Below are 16,644 nucleotides of genomic sequence, written 5' to 3' on the forward strand. Positions count from 1 at the left end.
AACGTTCTGACTATTTTATGATTATATATATATATATATATCATTGAATAATTACAACAGAAACCATTACAATCAACTAATGAATAAGTATCAAAACCCAAAAAAATCGTATTAGTCAATTTTGAGACATGTAAAACAAATTTACTCACTTGTCACAGCCAATTTATCTAATCGTATTAGATCAAGCTAAGACTTATGTTTTTCTTTGATATGGTAGATGCCTAGTTTATAGATTTGCAAATTGTTCATCATTGAAATCATCAAGTACTCGAACGACGGATGAAATAAAAATAGGAGCTTCATTCTATGATTGAAAATGAAGGAGGAAAGGCAAAAAAAAATTTAGTCTATTATCTTTAGATCATTACATATGACTTCACATATATGCAATTTCTATTATCAATTGGTTAATTATAGCCTCCATATAAAATTTCCAAATAATTTTTTGTAGTAGTTAACATAATTTTTTTTTGTTGCATCAATGGGGTTGTAATATATATGCAGCTATTGAAAGTCTACCTCTTCCATTGATCACTCTACATGCTAGTGTTTGAGTGCTCATCGAGATGTTTGGGTCATAGTTGGATGACTTTTATGCATCCTTATGAGATGAAGTTTTGGAATTGCATTCATCATTTCTTCTTTGGTGCCTTACAATTGCATAATGCCCCTCTTACTGATGTTTCGATGTTTAAATTGTGTTTCGATGAAACATTTTTAAATTCTTGAGAAATTCTGGAACGAAGGAATTTTAAACTTCATCATTTATAATTTCATCAATTTGAAATTCTATTATTCGGTTGTATCTAAGAAGAAATTGAATTGTGTAATAAAAAAAGATAGTTTTAAATAAAATAAAAATATGATGATTCTAGATACACCACCATATTTGCTATATGTACCTTATTAATTATTTAAATCATATTTTACCCATTCTATAAATCTTATTTAAAAGCTCTCTCTCTCTCTCTCTCTCTCATTTATTGTATTTGCAACAAACTTCCAATTTCCATTGAAGCATATTATAATTTGGGAGTTGAATCAAATTCAATTTAACCTTTGATGTAGTCGAATTGAAGAGTGTCAGGTTGAAAATCTTATTTCTAATTTTTTTTTGTGTTAAAAATCTATTGTAAATCAATTTTATGAAACAAATATGTATTAATTAACGTATATGAGATCGTTGTTTTTAATTTGAAGTGATTAATGCCTAGTTTGGTACAACTTACTCCTAAAAAATCAACTTCTATGTCCACTTTTAAAATTCATAGTGTCTGGTAATTTAAAAAAAAGCAGTTTTTTTTTAATTTATAGATCACCACAACAGCTTTTAGAAGCTGTTTTTACTCAAAGTTCAATAAATGTTAATATTTTTTGTGAATTCTCAAATTACACCCATTTATAATCATTTTCAATATTGTATGTTAAAACAAAATTTTGTCCTTTTTTGTCATTGACCACATCTACAATAATTTTGTTAATCATTTACCAACCAATTTATTTATCAAAGCACTTGTAAAAGTAATATTTACCAAACGCAAACATGTTTTAATTCAAAATTGATTTGTTTACAATACAGTAGAAGCAAATTTTTCTAAAAGTCATAGCAATACCTAACTAGCCCTAAGTCTCAGGTTGGAGCAGAAAAATATGAGGATAAAGATTAAATCAATGCAGTTTTAGATTGAAATATAAGAAGATGAGAACGAAAAAAGAAAAATAGAATGAGGTGTCAATAGAAATTAAAGGGTTTGAAAAATTTAGGGAAAAAAAATTAATGATAGAGGTTTAGATATAGTTATGGAGGTGTGACTAGAATCAGTCATAAAAATATTAGAAAAGAGAAAATATATTGTTTTGGAAACTATATGAAAAAAATCGTTACATTTGTAGAATTCTCAAAACTTATATAATTAAATGAAAAATCTCTAAACTTTATTAATTGCCTTTAGAATTCACCTTAATTCCTACAAAAATGTCGTTGCAAAGACTAACTCCAAACATCTCATTACCCACACTTGAACAGTAGTTCAACACCTCTACTTCATGTTCTTGTGGATGTTCGTCTAAGCTTGGAAATGTTATGTTTATTCACCATTATTAATTAACTAAAACAGTTTAGATCAATTCGATGTATGCTATTTTGATCAATTAAGTTTATATGATAGAACCAAGACCTATGTATGCCAATATTATTCATTACTATTGCCTATAATATAGATCAAACCCTTGGTTACAACGTCTGTCTGCTGTCCACAAAACTTTCCATCGCCAACTTGTATGAATGTTGTATTCTCACAAGGGGTACTATATATTTGCAGTAATTCGGGGATATACAATTAACGTAATTACTAGCTAGCTATAATTTGTGGTGTATTACACTACATTGCAGGTAAACACAGTTCCTTAATTGTGATTAACAGTACCCTATATAGACCGTATACATCTCGCAACAAGGTGAAGGATTGAGGGAAGACCGGAAGAGTATGAAATATGTGCAAGAAACTGAGAATTGATTACCAACACTTAGAAGAAAAAACAGCAACGTACGATCAAATTTTTGCGTATGTTTGTCTAATCAAGCTGAACCCAGTTGTACATGCAGAACAGTTTAGCCTTGTTCAGGTTATTAAATAAGGTTTGAAAGAAGCAAACAGCAATAAAAGCTCAACTATCTATCTACCTAATGACAACTTGTAGAGCAATGCAGTTAAGTCTACAAACACTTGGCCTTATGCTTGAGTATATCAAACATTAGGCTTAATTATTAATCTGGCCAAAGGCCTACACACATGAACTACAAACTAAACACATAGTTTCCATACCTAAAGAAACAAACAACAGGAAAAGATTGAAGCCACTCCAGTGCTAGCTATCGTCTGACTCTGACCAGCTCTCACAATATGCTGTCGTGGCCGAGAGACCAATTTTGCAGTGAAGCAAAAGAAACTAGCTCCTTGCAGAAAATGAAAATGCCAAAGATTTGAAGTTGCCCTTTTAGAGAATCCGCCCTCAAGAAGACGATTCAGCTACTAAAAGATGGTTTATTCTTCCAAACATACTGATATGCAGCACGATTCACACACACACTTAGCAGAAAGAAAAAGAACACCACCATAATTCACTGTCCTCCAACCGAGAGCGAACCAGCCACCCCCGCCAGTTTTGAGCCACTAGAGCTAGTGACAGTGGGGGTGGCCGGCCAGCGAAAGCATGAAACGGAGGAACACGGCAGTAGTGGTACTAAGAGGGTTCAATCACAGAGGTTTTGATGGATTGTTATAAGATTTTCTTTGCTCTGGTCATGGGGGTAATAAAAGGGTGTGATGACTTGGGGACTTTTTAGTCGGTTAAAGGAAACCAAAAAGAAAGTAGAGAGAAAAAGGCAGAAATGGAGGTTGCAATTTAAGCATCTTCCAAAGGATATGCCATTGGCATATGCATTTTGATGACAACTCCTCCATCCCTCTCATTCTGGCTTTCATGTTTCTTTCTCAAACACCTACGTACACTACACATCACACTACGCATATTATATCATGCTATTTTGCCATATGCTATTTTTATGCTTTTGTTGTTCACTCTATCAGTACGAGAGGTTTTGTGAGTGTCATGCATTAGGGTTGTACTGTAAGAGACTAAGAGTACGTTCATGTGAATCTCACCCGCCCACTAATTACAGCTTCGATTTATCTTAATCGTAATCCAGTTTAACTCTCTCAAAACCTCGGCTAACTCTAATAATGTAGTTCAATAAACCCTCTAACATACTATTAGATCAATCATCAGCAAAAACACTTCACTCGGTTTGCTGGGTGTCCCCAAATCATGTCATGCATACAAACTGATACTTGGGTAAGTATACATAATACATGCCATTCTACCCTCGGAGAATTTTATGTCTTCAGTCTACTGTTGGATATATACGACAGTCAGGTGGGTGATATTGTTTGAGTGAAAATGAGTGACACCAGCCATTTGATAAGCACAAGATACATCCTCTTTCTAACGTAATGCCTTGTGAAAGAAGGTTCTCTATTGGTGGCTCTTTGCCCAAGGGTCGACTACTATTTGAATCTTTCCGAGTCAGGTGACACCATTTTATGTAAAGTCAGGTGCTCAAGCTTCACATGCCAACCATATAGAGTACCCACAAGCTTCACAATTCTAAGGATCACATAATACAGCACATCAGACTCTCACAAAAGTACGACATCAATAGGCTCCAGCGTAGTTTTAAGCAAACCCTTGGTGAGTTTTAAGGTAGAAGAGTAGAATGTGTTATGTGACTTACATCTCATATGTTATTGTTCGCCATATACAAGTCTTGATCCCAGGCAATAAAGCTAATGTAAGGGATACTAATGTGAGAATGTTGACATGTGTGATCTCACATAAGTTATAGTTCTATATTCTTTTCACCTCAGTGAGATCAGGCACAGTGCGCCGCACACACACTAAATGTTGATATATAGATTATCATATAGGGAAGCCTTAAAGCTTCTGAGGTATATTATCAGATGCCAAACATTATACTAACTCAACAGAGCAAATTGCAATATGGATTTCCAAGTTCCAAGCTGAACAAGGAAAACTAAAGAAGGTCCCAAGACATGGACACAATAAGGAGATTTCATAACCTTTTTTTTTTTTCGACAAAGGAGATATTATAATCTTGTAATCAGAAGCATATTGCAGAACATAAATTGCATATAATAGAGATCCCAGTCCCCTATTTCCTACCTAGTATTGATTTGAATATGAAATTCTGACTAACAATATGAAATTATTTGACAACATAACTGTCTACAATTTATCAATCATATGATAAGTGTATTACGCAAACTAATGAAATCTCGGTTAGCATGACCAAGATCTACAACAAGGGATGAAGCTTGATATAAAAAATAAAAAATAAACAAGGGATGAAGCCAAAAAAGTTCTGTTTATATATGTATTTCAGTATTTGCTATTTACTTTCTTTATTGTGATTTTTCAATACTATTAGCTACCGCTCCCCAACTAGTTTTACACCTGTGGCTATACTAAGCATATTCTCTTCTAAAAAGCTATATACTAGGCATTCACTTGAGAAAAAGGGAAAGATATACAAAGATCTATGCGTTGAAAGCTACCTGAGATAGGTAGACTCAAGAACATGACGTTCAGTCATTCAAACAGGTTGCTGATGACATCAATAGATTCATTCGAACCACCTTTTTCCACTCTTGGATTGCTTGAGCTTCATCACTAGTTCCTCACGCTCAGCTTCTACCTCTGCATATCTCAGGCTCATGCTCAAGTAGCGCTCACGAATCTCTTTCAGTTCTGTCTCTAGAGATGATTTCGACCGTTCAAATCTATCTTTTGCCACTACTTCGGCTTTTGAATTTTGATGACCATCCGCAAGGTTGTGTCGGGCTAGCCTGTGGGGTAGAGCAATATATATTAATGTCTGTGAAGATCAAATCAAACTGCTACTTGCATTTAGTGTTTTTAGGGTTTAATATGTTCCTCTTACACTCACCCATCAAGTTGAAGTTTATAAGTGTTATTTGCTTCCAATGCCTTAACAAGTTCATCCTCAAGCATCTTAATCTTCAAACCATGATCAACTCCATCATCACGAGAACTCCCATCACGGCTGTCAATTCCATTATCACCCTGTAAGGGAAAGATAATATCAAATAGATGCTTGAAAAGATACATAAGATCATCACATTGAGCTCGAAAAGTGTGTGTATTTTGTGTATACCTATATATAATAAAGGAGGCTTCATTTCTTTCTTATACCTATATACAAACCAAATAAACTCAAAAGGGGAACAAGTAAATCACAAATAACATAAAATAAGACATGAAAAATCACCCACTGTGTTTGGATAACTTCCCACACCCCCAAACCCATTGGGTGTTTTTATGAATTTCTGTTATGCACAAATTAACTCCATATATATGTCTGCGTATGACCATATATAATGTGAAAGTATTATAGTCACGTCAGCAGCACAAGCAGGATGAAATTATCATTTTAGATGTCTAACCTCTCTAATACTGTTTTCTATTGGAATAATATTGATCTGTTGTAAGTCACTGTACCTGACCATTCTTCACTAGACGCTTCCTTCTATTATCACGACGATGATTGGTATTCTTATCTATTTCATTCTGTTAAAAGAATGTGAGTCAGAAATACATACGGTTTTGGTCTCAAATTAAATGCTAACATGCAAATAAAGAAGAAACCGTACTTACTTTTGAGAGCTTCATCTCTTCAGTTACTTTGGTACTGCTTCTTGACTTTAGATCCCTCTGGTTCTGTTTTTCTTCCCTAATTAGTTTTAATTCTTGTTCAAGGGACTGAGATCTTCTTTGGCACTCATTTTTCTCCTCCTCAAGTAGCTGTAGTTTTTGCTGATACTGCTCATTGGCTCTTCTGAACTGGTAGAGCTCATTCTTCAGCTCAGCATCTTGTGCACATAAAGCCTCTTTTACAATTAGATCACCTTGCATATGCAGAACTTTCCTCTCCAAGACAGCTCTATCATGTTTGCAATCCTCCAATTCAGATAAGACTCTATCCAATGTTGAAATTTTCTCGAGGAATGAATTCTTCTCTGCCTTCATATATTCATATTCCTCGGACACAGAATCCAGTAGCTCTTCCAATTTCTCTTTCTCAAGCTTGGTCGCCTCAAGTGCAGTCTTTATAGCCAACAGTTCACCCTCACAATGATTTAATTTCTCAAGTTGAGAGTCCAGTAGTGATTCCAATTTCTCTTTCTCAAGCTTAGTCACATCAAGCTCATTCTTAACAGCCAACACTTCATCCTGACAATGACTCAAAATCTGCAGTTGAACCTTCAGATTGGAAGATTCTTCCACCAGCTGTTGCTGTTCATAATCAGAAACTGTAAGCTTTAGTTCCAAATTGTTCACAGCAGTCTTCAGATTTGCTTCACTTGACTTGTAATTCTCCAACAACTTCAATAGCCTTTCATGGTCAGCCATCATTGTTTCTTGGATCTGTTTAGAAGCAGTAAGATCAATTGACAGGCCTTGTAGATTCTGTTCGTACTCTGCTCTCATAGTATTGAGGTCAGTCTCAGTCTTAAATACTCTCGACTGAACCTTCTGCAGAGCAGACTCAAGATCTGCCTTCTCAGCTCGTAATCTGGAGGCTTCCTGGAAAGCACATGAAGCTAGTTCTTCACTTCCTTTATGAGTCTCAGAAAGTTGCTGGGTGAGTAGTTCTACCTCTTGCTGAAGGTTCTCAACTTCAACTGCCTTCTCCGAATACATCTTATTCAACATGCTATGTTCAGATATAAGTTTCTCCTGATGTTGAATGGTTTCATCACGAAGTGCATCCAACTCTGAATTTAGAATTTTCTCTTTTGAGGCTATGCTTTCCATCATCAAAGATAGATCTCTTTCCAACACTGCAACTCTTTTCGAGCAATATGCAAAGCCCTCCTGAGATTCAGTCAACCTTGCCTCCAAGTGGGTACATTGCTGATGCAACTCCATCTTTTGCGCTCTCAGCTCCTCATTTGATTTCTCAAGTGAGTTGCACTCTTTAATGAGGGTCTCCACTGTAGCTTGTAACTTTGGATTTGCCCTTTTCAGAAATTCACATTCTTCTCGAGCTTCTGACCACTGACTTTGCAAGTCCTGTAATTTCTGTTTCAGTTCAACTTTATCAGATTCCATCCCAGCTTTTAGGCTACTGATTTCATCTTGGAGACTCAGAGAATATGATTTTGAATTCTCTAGTTCTAATTGGTTAGCCTCCTTTTCATCTGTCAAACATCTGAGCTGTGCTTCTAGAGCAGAAATACATTCTGATAATTGTGTGTTCTGCTGTCGATGCTCAGACAGGAGAACTTCCAGTTCATATTTATCAGCTTCAAGCTCTGAGGATTTCTTTTCAAGTATCTTATTGGTAGAAACATGTGAATCCACACTGCTGCTAAGCACCACTAAATCATTTCGCAAATCATTCAAACATTTCGTGGTGAGCTCACTTTCTCTTTGCACAAACTCCATGTGTTCTTCTAGCTTAGCTTTTTCCCTTTGTAAATTGAAAAACTGAGCTTCTAATTCATTGTGCACCTGCCTTAGAACTCCGGTTTCTTCTTCTTGGGTTCGCAAGTTATCCTCCAGTTTGGCTATCTCAGACCTTTTCTCAGTCAATTCTTTCCCCAGATCTGTGAGTTTCATTTCAAGTTCCATTATTGAACTCTCAAGCACTTGAACTGAAAGATCATGATTATTTGTCATCTCCCCAAGCACTATCTTATTGCAATTCTCCTCTGCATTATGTATGTGGGAACTCCATTCAGTCACTTTGGATGCAAAGCTGGTAAACGAATTAACCAAAATCTCAGTGGTGGGACGATCAACAGGTGCATGTACCCCTGCATAATTGTTATTTGCTCCCTTAAGCTGGAGTAAGAGCTCAAGGTTTTCCTCTGTCAGCTCATTGCAATCTGTCTCTAGCTCCTGCAACTTTTCTTTCAAGAGTTCAATCTGCCTGATCAGATCTGTTTCTCCTCCATTCATGGTAATTGACCCCATTTCTGCAGAATGCGATTCTTTGAGAGAAGCAGATAGCTTTTCTTTCAATTGAACAATCTCTTCTTCTTTAAGAAATAATGCACTTTTGTATTCTTTCTCAATATCTGAAAGGGTTCGTTCTTCCAGACCAGACCCTTTTACATCACGGTTTTTCTCGCCAAGAGCCTGCTCCAGCTGTTGCACCATATCATGCAGCTTGTTCTCTGATTCCTGCAATTTTTGCACCTGACATTTTAGATTGTTGTTCTCCTCTGTAGTTATTTGGTTTAAATTTTCCATATCAATGAACTTCGACTGTAGCTCTGATAGATTCTCTAACTCCATCTTTTGTTCTTGTAATGTCTCTTCCAGCTCCTGGAGAATGGAAACCAGCTCAATATTTGATTCTTGGCTCCTCTTCAACTGCAGATTCAGATTGGCAAAAGATTCTTTCTGAAACTTCAGTTCATCTTGCAATGCCTTCTCTATTGGAGACTCTCCTTTGTTAGATAAATCCTCGCTGGCTGTTTGTCTCATCGCGGAACTTTCAAAGGACATTTTTAAGTGCTCAACTTCTTTCTTCAAGCTATCACGTTCAGCATATGCTGCTGAAAGCTCCATATTCAAATTTGCCTGCTTTTTTGACTGATCAGAGGATTCTGCCTTCAGTATATCCAAATCAAGCATCAGTTTCCGTGCATTCCTCTCCCACATTTTAGCTTCTGCATGTAGCTCTTCAATAGTAACTTCTGCGGTTTCTAAAAGGTTTTTAGTAGAACCAGTGGTTCTCAAAGGTGATCCTGGAATATCTTTGCGAGAATTCTGAGAATGATTTCCTGAACCTGTGATCCTCGAGTTAAATGATGAATGATTGGATGGATAAGCTGGAAAATTGCCAGGCATTGAATCAGTTTGAGAGCTGGTTGAATCTTGTCTTCCAATCAGGAGGTTCCCTTCACCAAAAAGGTTGTTTTCTGGGGAAACAGGACCCCTTCTTACTGAAACCTCTGCAGATTCATAGCTGCAAAGTGAACCCGCAGCAGAGAAACTACTTCCCTACAAAAAGTGATTAAGGTACTTATTAACAAGGAGAGACTATTGAAAAGAATGCGGTGAATGTAACTTGTGAACATATCGTAATGGCTTAGACCAAAATAGTAAAAATAATGGTCTAGATCTTAAAACTCTTGATTACAGAAGGTTTGTACGGATAAAATGGAACCTTTTATATATGAAACATCAATTTCATAAACCATGTGTCCAACAGATTAATTTTCATCTCCAGATTACGCTTTATACATGACACAATACAAGGAAAGGTGCTAAGGAAGTAATGTTCGTTTTGCAACAAGTTTCTGAAAATACATAATCACTGGTAAGGAAGATACACAAGATAGTATACTAAGGGAATGTGTGACATACCCTACTTCCAGGTTCTCCAGGATTTAAGGTCAAGCCAAATTCTTTCGTGGAGGAAGATTCAAGACTCCTTCCAAATGTACTATCAGATCCATCTGACTTGCCGTCCACATCATTACCACTTGCATTTGGTTCTTCCAAATTACTGCTTGTTTCTTTTGACTCTTCACCTCTGCAAAGTGCGCAAAGTATCTTCACAATCAAATAAAAAGCTCAATTTATAACCTAATATAAGCAATAATTTAATACTAACCTGAACCTTGCTCTTGGCTTTAGGCAGCCAATTCTCACCTGAAAAACAGAAGCCAAGAAAAGAACTGCTTAGAAGACTACCCCAACACGAACTTTTAGTGGAATGAGCGGAGTTAAGGACAATCAACACAATCATCGTTCCACCTAGATAGTTACAATAAAGCACTCACATGAACAATCCTGGATTGACTGCACATATATAGACTGCTGGCAATGCCAGTATCTTCCAAATGATCAGAAAACATAAAAATAAATTTAATAGTATTTTTCACAAGAATACATCAAGCTAGAGGATTTAAAACATCAAGAATGACCATAATTATATAAAATCAGATCAGACTTTAAGGATTCACATAGTATAATCCTCAGAGATACATAATACTATACTACATTCAGTTGGCATATTGCAAATTCTGCGAACCATAACACAAACTCTTTTGATTTGATTCAACACATAGCTTTCTAATACCTCAGAAGAAAAGGAACGATTGTTGTGCAACATGTCATACAATTACAAAGAAAGAAATCAATAAATACATAAATGTGTAAAAAGCAAACCTGTAAAACTGTCCCATAGTTGCACTTTTTCAGTGGAAGAGAAATTGGAGCAGTAGAACTTGACGCTATATAATCCGACATATTGACTGTAGCCTCTCCAAGGATTCCGGATCTAGCCGATCCCTATGAGCAAATAGTTGAAAACACCAATGTCAAAATTCACAACAACGAAAAACAAAAAGGAAGCTAGATTCTAATCCTGAAAAGTAAAGCACATTTGAATTAAAATCATCGACATTGACAAGTAGAATACCATGGCAACCACCAGCTTGAAGAAACAATCTTCCATCTCCTTGGAATTATCATCCTGCGAGATCCAAATTGACTCCGTTAGCGCCTCAATCCACTGACAGCTCCCATTACGCACCAGTGCCTTGCTTGACTTTGCAATCGGCTTCCCAGTTTCCACAGACACAATGGACACAAACAGCTTGTCCCATCCTCTCGGCACCTACAACCACACACACACACACATACCACCATACATCATCATCACTAACCAAATCAAGCTTCTCCACACTCAATTCTTCATCAATGACACACAAAATCACCATAATTTATACCGCATAAGCATCAAAAAACACATTTCCATAGCAACAAAAATCAAGATCATGATACAAAATCAAAATCATAATCAAAACGAAAACCGTAAAGCGTAATCCAAAATTCCATATCAAGAATCATCACAAATTTCATACACAGAACACAATCCACTACCTCCATTACTGATCCTCCACTCTCAAAACTCAAACAACGAACGAATTCAAAGAGAAGCGAAATCAGTGATACCTGAACGGCTTTGAACTGAGAGAACTTGAAGTCGATTCTCTCGCCGGACTTGGCCGGCCGATTCCTGTGAATCCTAAACATCCTCGTCTTCTTCTTCTTCTTCCTCCTCCTCGCGCTCAGCTCATCGTCTTGAACAATGCAACGTCACCCTGAGAGAGAGAGAGAGAGAGGGAGAGAGAGAGAGAGAGAGGTGGTCATTGTAGCGGAGGGTGGAGTTAATAAAACCCCTCCTCTACTTTTTTTTTGGCGTTATTACCTAATTGCCGTTTCGACATCCCCCTCACTCCCTCCGAAAAGCCTTTGGCTTCTGTAATCTTATGCACACCAGACTACAGTAAGCCTCGTACACCCGCTTCTCTGTATGCGGCACGTGGGAAATGGAGTCAGCACCTGACGCGTGGCGAGAATTGAGTGGGTTAGGTGATTAAGAAGGTCGCAGTCGGGAAGTGATAAAAATAAGGAAATGGTGGGATCAGGGAGGGAATGTTTTGGGTTTAATTAATTAGCATCGACGCCATCGACGTCGTCGTCTTAGTTTGTATACTTTTTTTCCCCCCTAGATTTTGTAGTAGGGCACTAGGGCCTACCTTGCGAACGAGGCTTCAGGAGTTAAGGTGCTATATGTGGAATGATACGACAAGAATTGGATCTTTTGATTTCTTTGTAAACGGCGTTCTTTTTGGTGGAAACTAAAGTACACACTGTCAAACATGTGATGTTCATCGCGTTATGTCGTTATTAGGGTGGAAATTTCTGCGAAAGACAACACTGATCGATAAAGTTGGTTTTGTAGAGTTCAGGGTTTGCGGATTTTAGAGTTAACGATGTAACATATTAGTAGTGATTGATTATATAGGATAATGTATGCACGAGGGTTGTAGAGTTTAGAGTATAAGCTCCGTTCTTTTCGGAGCTGTGAGTCAAAACCCTTCCTAGGGTTTCATGGAGGCGGCGTGATCTTGTTTTAACAGGACGAAGCTTGTGGTAAACTAAGGCACCGACGCTCTACCTCGGGTTGAGCACGGTTGCGAATCCAAGCTTCGTACACTGGTGGACATATAGGATATGTTTTCATATCTTATGGAAAGTCGCAAGGTTTGTTCGTCGACGTTGAAGTCGGTTCCAACACTCGGTAATGGGCAGCAAAGCTTGGCCTGAAGATATGTTTCTGGCCTTGGTGATCGATTCCAGCAAAAAATCCAGCCAAGATCTCATCACAGCCACGGTGCTTTATCGTCGTCTTCGTCTTCTCCCTTTGAAAACTAAGATGGCGCCGGATTTCGAGGTGACATTACCTTGATCTAGTTTATTTGCTCTTGTGATGATGCAGGGGCGAGTTCATCCACCAGAGGTTGAGCAACGCCAGTGCTGGTCGGTGGTGGAGTTTCCCTGCTTAACCATTCGGCAGGTCGGGGTGAGGCATGTTGGGCATGGGCAATGGGCCAGCCTATTGGGGTTTGTACTAAAGCTTGGTAGTTTGGTTCGTTTCATTTCCTTTCTCTATATATTTTACTTGGGACTAGCACGACTTTTGCAACCCATGATTTTAGTTTGGAGGCATCCAATGTAGGGTACTAAATTGATGACATAGGCTCGAGCTGGGTGCGTTGATAATTCTAAGGTTCCTGGAGTTTTATTTTGCTTGTTTCGCATTTAATTTCTAGTTATGTCCGCTTGTTGGACTTTATTTCAATCTTCGATTTGTATAATAAGTGTGTTTGCGCATTTATTTGCTTTGATTAAACTTAACATGTATGAGAGGTGACATGTCACATCTTGAGTCACCTCTCATATTTAGTCTTTGTAGCCGTGCACGACGTTGTCGTCAAATGAAGTAAATTCAGTCTCCTAAAAAAAAAGAGGTGTTGTATATATAACTTCAACAATTGCTAGTGACTTTGTTTTTTCAACCTTCCATCGATGGTGGCCAGGAAGAAGTGGTGGGTGGATCTAGTTTGGACATTTGATGGTGAAATATCACCTTGATGTAGCTGAAGTCTCTTTCTTGGTTCAATCCATCTAATTCGATCTACTGTGAGTTTATAATGATATTTACTTATACGCTATTTGAATGGATAAGATTGTGAGAATCTTGAAATCCAATGTTGTGAGAAATGAATATGTTTTGGAGGGAACTTGGAATTTCTATAATTATGGTTTAAACTTTCTTTATTTTACAAATAAATCGGAGTTCACAACAACTGTCTAAATATCTAATGATAAATATCACTCGTGTGAAATGAAATTTTCTAGAGGATAATATGACTTTGGGTCATTTATGAGAAAATTAGAGAAACCCCCAAATTAGGAGACCCATTTTAAGATAAATACACACCTTTAATTTACACCCAATTCATATTTTAAAGCTTCCATATAAACTCTATGTTTGTAATTAATATTTTTACCAAGTCTAATTTGCCCTTTAGCATCTTTTTAGTATTTTTTTATTTAAATTTGAAATTTTTAACTAAACTTAAATCTTATTAAATTTATTTCAATCAATTTCATCCATTAATTTATCATAATTTGATGACTTGAGAGCGTGCGCGCACACACACGCACATATACTCATTACAAAACTATTTCATTTGTAACAAAAATTTGTAGTTCTTGATCTATTTAGTAGGTATATTCATTCCAATATTATAAGATTGAGAGATTTGATATGGAGACGGAGATATATGCTTTGAAGAAATGATGAGGTTGATTATGTATATGGTACTTTCCGCCATTTTTCCAAGTGATAGTTGAGGACTTGAGAAAAAGTTTTGAATAATACAAGACATGTCATGGATTCCACGAACGTGTTTACACTTTGTGTTTCTCTTCATAAGGTACATATCTTATTATTAGATTACTTTGTATAATATATATATATAGGTATATATTGTCATCTTTTAAACAAATCTCTAGTATAATTTACTAATAAATCACACAACTATGCAAGGTATCTAAATTAATTTACATTTTGACAAGATATTGAGAAAAACTCAAAGGATTAGAGTTACATTTGAATATATAACTTACCTATATAGTAGAAATATGTAACTTACCTATATAGTAAAAATAGATAACTTACCAATTTAATATAGTAAAATATAACATACATACATGGGTGACCAACGTCATTTACAAAGTTGAAATAAGTTATTTTCAAAAATAACTTACCTATATAGTATGACTAATTAAATAATATACATATATGACATAATTAAATAATTACCTATATAGTATGTTTAATTAAATAATATACTTAAATGGTAAAATTAAATAAATTATATATATAGTAGGTTTAATTAATATACCTATATGGTAGAATAACGTACCTATATAGTAGGTTTAATTAAATAATATATTATATGATAGAAATATTTTTAAATACAAAAGAGTACATAATAGCTTATTTAACTTTGGTTTACAAATCTAGATTACATGACTTTGAGACAATCAATAATTACATTAAGACTACGAATTACAAATTTGTGATTAATATTTATTTTAATGTAATAAGATTTAATTATGAAATAGATTAAGTTAATTATTAGTAAATTAGATAGGCTACAAATTTGACTTCAGTGACAAATTTTGTAATTTTGAGAGAATACATATTTAATATTAATTATACATGAGAATTTTTGGGTGTAAATTGAAATGAAAAAAAAGATTGGGTTTAATTGAAACTCTCTTATTCTAATTGGGTGTAAATTGAATTGCCCCTAAACGTGACCTTCATGTAGTTGGATATATTCATAATCTTCAGTACAATCTAATTGTACTGTGAGTTTACAGATATTTACTTATACTCTATTAAAATGGATAAGATTAGGAGATTATTGAAATCGAAAGTCGTGAGAAAGGACTATGTTTTATAGGGAACTCTTACTTGACAAGTGAATCATATCAATTATCTGAGTGGATGGTACGTAGAAAACTACATGCATGTTACTCTACCTATGTGAAATGAGTCACGAGAAAACATTTACAGGATGATACGACTTTGGGGCTTGACACTTGATTGAATTTTACGGTCAAAATTAATGCAAATCTTTTGCCATAGACTTGGTCAGAATTTTTTCTTTCGGTCTAGTAAGACTCAGTCAAGTTTCTTATCCAATGGCGGACAAGAAAACCGATGTAGTTCCGTCCGTGGTGGAGTGTCACTTTGAAGTAAGTTAATTTAGGGACTAACGTTGATAGTTGGGAACTTTTTATCAGAACATAAAAAGAAAAATTGTAGTTCAAGATTGAAAGTATCAAGCTGAGACTTGAGAGACTAGTTTGTACGAATCTGTCCAGAACGTACATACTCAAACCCGAAGTGGCAACCATGCCTACAGCTAGATATGATGATGACTCATTTTCCATGCTATATTTCAATTTAATGATTCAAATTGAAAGTTCACCCACCCAAGATGTACGTGCAGATTGTGCAATGCCTATTTAGTGAGCCACCCAAGTTCACGTTTACTAAATAGCAACCATGCCTACAGATCATGACGGTAATATATCATCACATTCAATCAGATCCCGATCTATTTCCAACACTTTTCTTGATGGAGTTGCTAGTTAATTGAAGTCACAGAACTTGTGTATTTCATTCATAGCTGACCTGGTCTTCAGTTCCCCGGACTTCCCTCAATAATAAGAGTAATGCTAAAGGCACCACATTTTCGCGTAACTAACAGAATTTCTTAAAAATACACTAACCTCATCAATATATTGGTATTTTCAGACAACTTAATGAAGTAATGTTCCAGAAACCAAATCCATACAGGCTTGCAGCTAGCTCAACCTGTTTGACACTTCGAACAATTTACTCTCTTAAACGTGAGAGTCAAGATATTATTGATCGAACGCATTTTACTCCAATCTAATATAGTTATTAGGCAAAATTATTAAAATATACCATGAATTTGTAAATGCGAAAATTTACCTCCTCAACTTGTTAAAAACTATCGATTCACCCTCACTGTTAAATTTTAACATTTTCATCTAATTTGTGGTCACATGTCATGCACATGATGAGTATTTTTGTTATTTAATATATATTTCATTTTAATAACAAAA

At 35.8% G+C, this 16,644-nt stretch overlaps 1 protein-coding gene across 1 annotated transcript; it reads right to left on the bottom strand.

The window, feature by feature from the left end:
- Positions 1-4,907: 4,907 nt before the first annotated feature.
- On the bottom strand, positions 4,908-11,720 carry LOC126797699 (uncharacterized). The gene is made up of 9 exons (XM_050524398.1): positions 11,578-11,720; positions 11,042-11,239; positions 10,789-10,911; positions 10,232-10,269; positions 9,982-10,150; positions 6,256-9,615; positions 6,100-6,168; positions 5,528-5,664; positions 4,908-5,426 (listed from the first exon to the last, which is right to left on the bottom strand). The coding sequence occupies exons 1-9, from the start codon at positions 11,656-11,658 to the stop codon at positions 5,204-5,206; spliced, it is 4,398 nt and encodes a 1,465-aa protein (XP_050380355.1). The 5' UTR covers positions 11,659-11,720; the 3' UTR covers positions 4,908-5,203.
- Positions 11,721-16,644: the final 4,924 nt, after the last annotated feature.

The sequence above is a fragment of the Argentina anserina genome, chromosome 6 (assembly GCF_933775445.1).
Source record: "Argentina anserina chromosome 6, drPotAnse1.1, whole genome shotgun sequence".
NCBI classification, from domain to species: Eukaryota; Viridiplantae; Streptophyta; class Magnoliopsida; order Rosales; family Rosaceae; genus Argentina; species Argentina anserina.

Excerpts from the sequence above, each read along its gene's own strand:
- LOC126797699 (XM_050524398.1), bottom strand. The coding sequence starts at position 11,658 with ATGTTTAGGATTCACAGGAATCGGCCGGCCAAGTCCGGCGAGAGAATC. Across the intron at positions 11,240-11,577 it reads CTCAGTTCAAAGCCGTTCAG|GTGCCGAGAGGATGGGACAA; the intron begins GTATCACTGATT and ends GTGTGGTTGTAG. Across the intron at positions 10,912-11,041 it reads TCAAGCTGGTGGTTGCCATG|GGATCGGCTAGATCCGGAAT; the intron begins GTATTCTACTTG and ends ATTTGCTCATAG.